The 10,636-nt window shown below is 42.7% G+C and overlaps 1 protein-coding gene across 1 annotated transcript in view; it reads right to left on the reverse strand.

Moving 5' to 3' along the window:
• TNFSF11 (TNF superfamily member 11) overlaps nucleotides 1-10,070 on the reverse strand; it is a 35,385-nt gene extending 25,315 nt beyond the window's left edge. Inside the window, exon 1 of the mRNA XM_077155833.1 lies at nucleotides 9,846-10,070. Coding sequence (XP_077011948.1) covers nucleotides 9,846-10,070 — 225 coding nt within the window. The remainder of the gene's footprint in view (nucleotides 1-9,845) is intronic.
• Between the last annotated feature and the right edge of the window lie 566 nt (nucleotides 10,071-10,636).

The following is a 10,636-nucleotide window of genomic DNA, read 5'->3' on the forward strand; positions in this document are numbered from 1 at the left end:
TGATGGGTAGCTGAGTATCTTCCACAACACAAAACAAAATTTTTGGAGCATTTTCAATAACAGAAGTGCACATGTGTGACTCACAGTGAAATTACCAAAGTCATCTGACAATCGGAAAGTCCTCATAAAGGGCAGGGGCATCAAGAAAATCACATATGTCGGTGCAGATGAGGAAAGCTTTTTGTCTTTTAAATTACACACAACATACGAGACAGATCTGTGAACCCCATTTGCCTGTGCAAAGATGAAGCCTTCAAAAATCAGATGAAAGTTACATTGCCTTCAGCCACTGGATTTGCTTGGCTCGAATCTTAATCACTGTCTATTTTAATCAGCCAAAAAAAGGGAGAGCTTAATCCCTTTCTTAGCTCTAACCAGAATCTGAAGCCAGAAGCCTGATTTCCCTTTTTGTTGAATTGCTCCTCAGTGTTTCCCAACCTGCAGTGGTACCACTGCCGGGAGGTATCTGGAAACGTGTGTAGGTGTTATCTAGTGGCCACAGTGGGATGCAGACAACAGCAGCAGAGAGCAGGCTACAGGAGCTGGTGGATGCTAAAGTTCTCGTAATGTAAGGGATCGTCCCAGCCTAAATACCCCCACTGAGTTGCCAGCCAAGGGCCTGACTGGAGCAGAGGTCTGGGGATGCCATTTCTTTAAGCGCCACTCTTCTCTTTAAATTGTCTGCTAGCAACCCCTACGGACGCTGACAAAACTCCTGTAGTGGTTTCCACTGCCATGTAAAAAAGGTAGAGATAATTAGTTCTCAATTGTTTTGATAATATTGGCTTAATAATATTGGCTCCTCTTCTTCAAAAAGAACTTCAAAATACTTCAGGTGTACTTGCTTATTTGGTAGGTACGAACTAGATAGAAAAATGACAAACGTAAAAAATAAAACAAGTTTACAATAACCAAAGCTCAGTTGGAATTATACCAAATCTCTCACTCCCTGGTTTTAATTAACTTTTTAAAAGTAACCAGAAAGATGTGCAGGTTTATTATCCAGTCATCATATATAAACTAGGAAGTATCCTGTTAGTATCTGAAAACCTCAAAGTGAAATTACAGCCTCTGAACAGACATGCACCCACTACACAAATGTTATTATTCCAGTCTTGAAAATGTACCGATGACCTATGATCATGGGAGAAAAAACTACCAGCAATCCATATTTATTTTTAATATTTTCTTTAAAATGATTAGTGCAATCAGAATATGTGAGTTTTTATACAAGGAAAGCTTTCAACCACATACTTATAAAAAAAAAAAGAAAGAAAGCTCCCTTTTAGTGGACGCCAGTAAGTATCCCACAAAACCAGCAAAGCCTGGACAACTGATCCGAAGGGTCACTGGGTTGAGACCTCAGGAAAGAAGAACCATGGAAAGGCCTTGTTTGCTCACCACCAGAAAATTCTGGGCCAAAGGAACAATGTGGGGCTGGGGAGGAAATGCCAATGGACCCTAAAATTGGGTAAACTCAGGTCCTGCTGACAGAGTATGAGCCTCTTAAAAGAAGCAGCTGCCCCTCTACCCTCCCTACTCCAAGTCCTGTCAGAGCACCAACAGCACCCCTGTCTTACAAGTAGCTTTTCAGAAATGTAGAATCTCAGGCCCCATCCACACACCCAAAGCATTCAAGGGAATTTGCATTTTAACTAGATCCCAGATGATTCAAATGCACAGTAACGTTATAATGCCCTAAAATGCCAAATACACAAACATAGGTTTGTACAGACAAATACAGATTTTTCTGCTATTTAAAATGACTCCAAATTCATTAGACATGAATTTTTTTTATCACAAGTAACACCAATTAGGAGAAAAATACTGCAACAGTGCATAATGGTTAACTCAATATAAATAAATACAATGCAAAGATTTTGCCCCCTTGCTCTTTTAAAAAATGCCCATGCCCAGACCACACCTCAGGCTAATTAAATCGGCATCTCTGGGGTATGGGCCAATTGTATTGCTCCCCAGTGCTTCTTCTGTGCAGGGAGAACTGTTTTGGAAGAGAACATTAGAGCTAAACATATATAAAATTTCATCAGCTATTTTCCCAATGTCATGAAAATATGGCATTATTAATTTTTAAGTAGTAGGACTTTATGCAAACTACCACAGAAGGGAAGGAGAGAAGCCATAAGCCATCAATAGATGGCCTCAACTCTGATTAGCACAGAGGTAGCAGGATCTTTTTTAAAGGAAGAAGAAAGGGATTTGGGGATCTGGAAAATTCCTGTGAAGGGTCTGGGAATAGTCTGACAGGACTTAGCAAAAGGCTTATAGAAGAGGGTCAAAAAGTTATGCAGTCCTTCTGAGAATAGTACGGTTGTGTGGTCCTTGTGAGTACAATACATTCTGTGATTGAGTGGAAGGCACTATGTTAAGGAAGAACTCAAGATGGGGACAGGACCTGGCCAGGGACATAGCCTAGCATTAGGGAAGGCCACACTAAAGTTTGAACAAGCAAAAAGGGCCAAGCAGAGTCTCCTGCAAGGATTCATAGTCCCTTCTCTTGTCCAAGAGAAGATTACTTCTCATAGAGCAGAAGTGTTCAAGGTCTTCTCGAGAGGTCCTCTAAAAGGGTCCAATTGTAGCTTCCAAGTACTGTGCAATTCCAAGGGAAAAGAGGTAGTAGAAATGATGATCAAGGATGTTTTATAATATCAGCAGTGTGATTCAGTTGTCCCATGAAGATGCACTTTACCAGATATCTTTATTTCTTTATGCCATTTCAATCTACTGTCTAGTGTTCTTTCCTCTTGATCAGAAGAACTCTTTTTAGCATTGCTTATAGGGCAGGTCTTGTGGTGATGAACTCCCTCAGCTCTTCTTTATCTAGAAATGTCCTAATCTCTCCCTCATTTCTTTGGGGTGGGGGGTAGGAGGAGTGTGATGAAGTTATTTTTTTAAAAAACATTTTTTATTGCAAAATATAACATTTATATAGAAAAGTGATAAATTTTAAAAGTATGATTTAACAAGTATTTATAGAGCAAATTTCAAAGTATAGTACGGGTCACAGTTCAACAAGTTCAGGCATTTCATTCTGGCTGTTCTAATTACACCAAAAACTAAAAAGAAATACCTATATAATGATTCAGTAGTCATTATCATTTGTTAAATCCTAACTTCTCTGTTAAAATTCCTCCCTCTCATTTGATCACTCTATCAGTTTTCAGGGATATTTAGGCAATGACCATTCTAACTTCTTCATGTTGAAAAAGGGTGTCAACATTATGGGGTAGAGGAATGCAATTGGTTGATGTTCTGGGACAGACTGGTACCTCTAAGTTTTATGGCTTACTGACAATCTGGAGGAAAAATTTGGAGCTTTTAAGTTTCTGAAAAATAAACTTAATAAGTAAAACTTGTATAGAATCTCAGATAGAGCCCTGAGTTTTCTTTAGGGCTTTTAGTAACACAACTGGTTGAATTCCTTGGCTTGGCATGCCATGGTGATTTGTAGTATCTGGCTGAAACTTGCATAAGAGTGACCTCCAGAATGACCTTTCAACTCTATTTGAAATCTCTTAGGCATTGAAACCTTATTTTATTACATTTCTTTTCCTTCTCTTGGTCATCAGGCAATCTCACTCTCTCAATGCCAACGCCCAGCTCATCCTTGGGAGTCATGTCCCATGTTGCCAGAGAGACTTACATCCCTAAAATCAAGTCCCATGTGAGAGGAAGGGTAATGAGCTTATTTGCAGAGTTTGGCTTAGAGATAGACTATATCTGAGCAACAAAAGAGGTTCTCTGGGGGTGACTCTTACGTGTGTTTATAAGTAGGCTTAGCTTCACCATTACAGAAATAAGTTTCATAAGGGCCAGGCTCAAGATTGAAGGCTTAGCTTATTAAACTGTCTCCCTCATTTTTTTTTTGTTTGTTTGTTTGCTTTTTGCAGGGGGGTGGTGTGCATGGTCCAGGAATCGAACCCAGGCCTTCCACATAAAAGGTGAGCATTCTACCACTGAACTCCCGCACGCACTTTATGTCTCCGTCATTTCTGAAAGACAGTCTCACCAGACATAAAATTCTCAGTTGACAATGGTTTTCTTTCAGCATTTTAAATATTTTGTTTCATTGCCATTTTGCCTCCATGGTTTCTGATGAGAAATCAGCATTTGATCTTATTGGGGCTCCTTTGTATATGACATGTTGCTTTTCTATTGCAGCTTTCAGGATTCTCTCTTTGTCTGTGGCATTTGACAATTTGATGACAACGTGTATGGGTGTGGATCTCTTTGAGTTTATACTGCTTGGGATTCACTGGGACCCTTGAATATGTGTATTCATATCTTTTGCTAAATCTGGGGAGTTTTCTACCATTATTTCTTCAAATATTCTTGCTGCCAGGTTATCTCTCTCTCCTCCTTACCGTACCTCACATATTATATATATTGGTGCACTTGATGGTGTCCCACAGGTTTCTTGGGCTCTGTTCACTTTTCTTCATTCTTTTTCCTTTCTGCTTCTCAGCCTGAATTATTTCAATTGTCTTATCTTCAAGTTCACTCATTCTTTCTTCTGCCAGTTCCAAACTGCTGTAGAACATCTAAATGGAATTTTTTAATTTCAGTTATTGTGGTCTTCAATTCCAGTATTTCTATTTGGTTACTTTTCAAAATTTCCATCTCTTTATTGAGGTTCTCATTTTGTTCATATCTTATTTTCATTATATCCTCTAGTTCTTTCCCCATGTTTTCCTTTAGTTCTTTGAGAATATTGAATATCATTTTTTAAAAAGTTTGTTTCTGGTATGTCCTAGATCTGGTCTTCTTTGCTGATGGTCTCTGATGTTTATACTTATTGTTTTGGATGGACCATCATTTCCTGTTTCTTTATCTTGTAACCTTTTGTGCACATTGTACATTTTAATATGTTAACTCTGGAATTTAGTCCCTGATCTGTCCGTTCCTTAAGTTTTTATCCAACTAGTGATAAGACAGAGGTTCCCTCGAGTGTCAGCAGCTAACAAAAACAAACAAGCCAATGCAAAGAATGCCTTTCCTAGTCTTTGCAAACTGGATTATGTTCTCCTTCAGAGTTCAGCCTTCCTACCAAGATCAACCTGAAGCAAAAGTGTTTTTTATCCAAGCATGTGTCTCATCCTGGGCATGCACTTATGACTCTGGGAGTTCCCTGATTTTCAGTGATCCAAATGCCCCTCTTCTTCCTACGTATTAGACTCCCTACCCTCTCCCTGGGTGCTCTATTGTATATCTTAAGGTCAATAATCCTTTGACTTGAGCTGCTTTCATTTGGTTGTTTCTTACACTAATTTAGCTGTCTACAAGCTGCTTCTGTGTGTAGGGTAAGTTCTGGAAGGGTGAGCCACAGATGAATTTCCTATTTCAGTCTTTCAGGCTGCCATCAGATAGACAGGAACCAACATACATGCACCCCAGTATGCACATAGAGTTATTCTGTTCCTTCTGGAATGAGTGCTGGCTGGCTCCACATCAAGGCGGGGGGGGGGGGGGTGATGGAAGGATCAGCATGTGTACCACAAAGCTCCTCCTACTGTTTTTGAATTGCCCTTTTCTTGATTCAGTGTTTGCACAGTTACTGCAATCCTTTGTTTTCAGGGGTGCTAAGGAAGATGGTTTTGCCAGTTTTTGCTATCTGTTCAAAGATTCTGTGGGGGAATGGGATCCTGGAACAACTCGTGCCACCATGTTGGTTAATCACTAGAAATTTATTTTACTTTACAATCAAATGTCTTTTCTATTCCAGTTCCTTTCCTTAAAATCGAGACTAAGAGATAAGGGAGGAGCAGAGGTTCAGAAGCGCAGGGCCAACCATGAACACAGGTAAATGAGGGCCGCTAGTGAGAGGAACTGCAGGTCAGGGAATGTGAATGGCATTGTCCTCTCAACAAAGGCTTGTGGAGGACTAAACGAATACAGCGCTTAACCAACAGCGAATCCTCTGGAACATGAGTCTCTGGATAGAGGGTTTGCATACTGGAAAATTAGGGTTTGCATACTGGAAAATTATATTTTTTTAGTCTATTTTGGAAACTACGTAGACAATTTTTATATTTCAAATTAGAACTTGACATCTTTGTAGTGCTGCAAACGAAGTGAACAAATTTTCATTAAATTTAACACACCAGGCACGAGGCTTCATGCTGCCAATAAGATAGTGAGTAAAACAAGTAAAACAAGCAGTCCCTGACCTACCTGGAATCCACAATAGGAAGACAGAAATTCATTTTTAAAACAATCACAGTTGAATGAATACATTATACCCAGAAATGTTTGAAAACATTACATAAATCTGGAATATCTGATGTAAAACGGACTTACAAAATGCACTTAGAGACAGAGCTCACAAGAAATGAACTCGACTTTTTTAACTTCTTTGAAACGTAATCATTTTTAGGGTAAAATGAGACAGGATGCTTGACATCCTGCTACTTCGTTATCTGTTCTTCAAAGAGGCAGCCTGCTACATCAGATTTTCAGTCCTCACTGCTCTCCGGGGTAGCAGCCTGGGAGGCTGGTGGGTGCACATGGGGAGAGCAGGCGAAGGAGTTAAAAGAGTAAAAAAGCTTTAGTTTTCTGAAAAGCTTATCTTGAAGCTAAACTCTAAACTCTGAATATGGTTTTACCCATGTCAAAAAAAAACACAAATTTTCAAGAATTTACGCTTTTTGGAAAGCATTTTTTTTTCTTTTGTAAGCCAAACTATGAATACTATGTAGTAAATATATAGCACAAGCCACATGCTATTTTCTCTTTGGCACGGTTGGTGGGGGAAAAGCCATTCTACACTAGATCTAGGTCATTTCTTTCTCATCTAGACACAGGCAGGCTGCAAACATTCAGGAGGGTGATTCATTTTTAACTATTCAAGCATGAGTTGAGAAGAGGAAAAGGAAAGAGACATCACTAAACTTTACGCGATGCTGGGCATTCTTCTGAAAAATTAAACTGCTTTTTCTTGAGGATTTGCTTAGCTTCTTTTTCCCATTCTTTAAATAAAAACCAATGAAACTGGCTCCTTCTCCTTATTTTTCTTTAATGTAAATTGCAAACCTGTGACCTGATGTTAAATTATTTCATTTTCATTCAAATGCATTCAGAAACCACAGGCCACAGATCCACACTTTGGTGGAAATCAAAAAACTACTATGTCTTATTTGATGCTAGGTTCTAATCCAAAGATGCCAATGTAAGCGAAAATGAGAAATCAGTGACAGGTAAAATTGAGTCTATTCTCTTAGTTAGAACTTTAAAAGAAAGCTCATGTGAATATAAAAGCAGAAAGAGTAATCATGCGAACCCCCATGTACTCACTACCCAGTTTCAAGAATTATCAAAAATTATCAGCTTGTGGCCTGTCTCATTTCATCAATACCCAACTACTTCCCTAACCTCTTCACTGATTATCTTGAAAAAAATTCCAGACATTGTATCATTTTGTCTTAAATATTTCAGTATGTTTCTCTAAAAGATTATGAATCCTTCAGTTATTGAACAATAGATACCAAGCCCAGTAAAATGCAGCCAGCTCTAATGGCATAGTCATATAAACACACTGCTCCTAATATTACTTCACTGAAGATCACCTTTTAAAAATGAAGTACAAAATCGAGTTTAGAGTAATGACCAAAATATTCCACAGAAGTCTGAGGGAAACCCAAAACTTCATGGCATTTGGAGAAACTGTACCCAGAACTCTGATAAATTCTCCAGATGAAAATTCTCTAGCAAGGCTTACTAACTTACACGGTTACTTTCGGAAAAGGCTTTGAGAGTTTTACTATCAACCATGTTTCAGGGTTGACTTTAACGCAGCAGTTGTTAGAATCGTTGATCATCAGAAGATGGGACCTCTCTGTGCTCCGAAACACTGCTATCGAAAATTCCTGCAGAAGAGCTGAACACCTTAATAAGAGCCCGGCAGGTCACTCTTTCCTACCTGGCCACACCAACCCACTGGTTCTCACCCAGCTCCACTGCTTGTGGTTCCTAGAATGCACTCATTCCCTACTGCTCTTTCAACACTGAACCCTGCCTTTACTATTTCTGCTATGAATGTCTTATTCCTAAGGTGCTGGAGGTGAAAAAAGGAGAACCACTACATTTTCTGTCCCTTTTCTGAATGTTGCTTCCTCAGTTGATGAAAAGTTTTTAAGTCTTTGTTGTAGACTCTCTAAGGACAGACCCTGTCAAGCATCTTTACATGCCCTTTATTACCTGGCACCATGCCATACACATAGTAGGTGCACAATGTATCCTGAATAAACGATTTACTTACATTCCATAGCACTTCATAGTGTCATGCAGAAGGTGGGCACTCAGAACATAAACCTTAAATTGTAATGAGGAGACAATATGCAGGATGGGAAAACAGATAAAACCACTCATTCTTGCCAGCAGTCTACCCCAATGAAAGAAACACCTTTCATCCCTTTCATATAGATTTGTATAATCTATGTTGTAAGTAAACTACTCAAAAGCTGTCTTTCTAGAAAAAAAATTCCTTCACCAGGTAAGGACTATTTTTATTATATACAAATGCAAATTTTCCGAAGTTCATTCATAGCATTTCTACTATTGTTTCAGTAGGTAAAATAGTTCTACAAAAAACAAACTAGCGGATGATGAATATTTAACAAAATTCTTATGATTAAAAAAACTGACAATGAAGATGTTGGCACATGCCAAATCCTATACAACCCAAGTAATGTCATATTTTGATCCATCTAGTTTGGTTTAGTAATCACCTTTGAGTCTGAAAACCAATGAAGTCCAAAACAGACTCGCTTTCTCTTTCCCATAAAAAAAAATGCACAGTCAGCCCCCCACTTCCTCTGAGAAAGAGCTCACAGCACCAGACAAGAATATTTGAATGAATCCAACCAACTGCACTGCAATTTCCAAGAAAACACAAGAGCATAAACCACCAGAAAGCATAATATTACAAATCATCCCTTCCTTTCTACTATCTCCCTGCAGTTCTGAGCCGTTGTGCAGGCTTACCTCACTTTTTTACAAGGTTTGTTACTTGCTAGAGTGTAGCAAGGTTGTGCCAGGGGAGAAAACTTCACTATTACCTCCCAAATACCCCACCACCACCACCACCCATCATGCTGCTTCCTCCGCCCACCTCACTGAGAAGGCATAGGGCCTTCGCTGTTCCTCCACCACCGCCGGCAGCCAAACCCCACAGGACTGCGCAGCCACAACCCCACAGCCCCCTGCCCGGCCACCGGGCTTCTCTAGTCGCGCTGTGCCATTCGTCCCATTTAGCGACATGGGCACCACCATCCAGTGCTCCGGCTCGCACCGCGACCTTCCGCTCTGCGCGCCCCTGAATTTGAAAGCCAGTGAATTTCAAGCAAGGTCGCCCCGACACTACCTGAAAAGCCGCCGGCTCCAGGCACCGAAATCCCCCAGACGGTGGGCGGAAAGGGAAAAAGGCGTGAAGCCTTAGCAGGGTGCTCCATTTGAATCCTAAGTGGACCTAAGTTAGTTCTCATCTCCAAGAGAGAAACGGAAGGGTGAGAAAGTTTGCCATCACTTCCAGAACAGGTGAAGGGCCAACATGGGGGTGAGGGGGTATCCTGTCTCACGGCGGGTACTTCAAACCAGGCGCTGCGCAGGGGATTGCCGAGGAAAGTTCGCCCCGCCGCCCCAAGAGCAGCCTTGCACCATCGGGTGCCGCGCCACCGCTCTCCCCAAGCTGGACCTTCCCTTCCTTCGGGTGTGCTTAACATGGAGGCTAGGGGAGCCGAACCCGGCGGCCTGACTCAGTTTCCCCCATCCGCGAGAGGCACGAGGTCTGTGCGTCCCCGTCGCGCGCTCCCGGGGAGGCGGGTGCGTACCTGCGCTCTGAAGTAGAGGAACAGAGCGACGCTGCAGACGACCTGGCCCAGCCCCAGCCCCAGAAGGGCCACAAACATGGAGCGGGAGGCGGCGGGGGGCGGGTGCGGCGCGGGCGAGGGCGGTGGGGCGTGCAGGGCACCCTCGTGCGGGGCGCCGGAGCCGCCGCTGCCCATCTCCTCGGAGCCGCGCAGGTACTTGGTGTAGTCTCGGCTGGCGCGGCGCATGGCGCTCTGCCCGGCTGGCTCCGGGGCTCGCCTCCCTCGCTCGCGCCCTCCCTTCCCCTCTCTGCGGGCGGCAAACTCAAAGTTAGCCGCGGGGCCGGCGCGGGCCAAGGCGGGGCCTGGAGCGTGGGGCGCTTGGAGCGGGGCAGCGGCTCCCGGGGCGCGCTGGCGAAGCGGCGGAATGTCCCGCCGCCCCAACTCTTATAAACCGCTTCGCCAGGGTTGGGTTCCGGAGCCAATCAGCCCCGGGCCAGGCCGCCTCTTCCACTCCCACCTCCAGCTCCCCTTCCTTCCTCTCTCCCTCCCTCTCTGTCTCTCATCTCTCTTAGTTGCCCGGCCCGCACAGAGGAGGACGGTGTGGGTTCCTTCAGCCGTACCAGGCTGCACTTGTTCATCTCCAGCTGCGCTTTCAGATGAGCTGGGGAGACGCCCATGAATCCCTCGGTAAAGGATAAGTAAGGGTAACATCCTCAAGTCAGTCCGCTATTCTGAGCCTCAGTCTCCTCCATAGGACTTAGAAAGTTGGACTTGGTGATCTCTAAAGCTTCCTCTTATCTGTCCGCTACCCT

This window comes from Tamandua tetradactyla, chromosome 4 (genome assembly GCF_023851605.1).
Source record: "Tamandua tetradactyla isolate mTamTet1 chromosome 4, mTamTet1.pri, whole genome shotgun sequence".
Classification (NCBI taxonomy): Eukaryota; Metazoa; Chordata; class Mammalia; order Pilosa; family Myrmecophagidae; genus Tamandua; species Tamandua tetradactyla.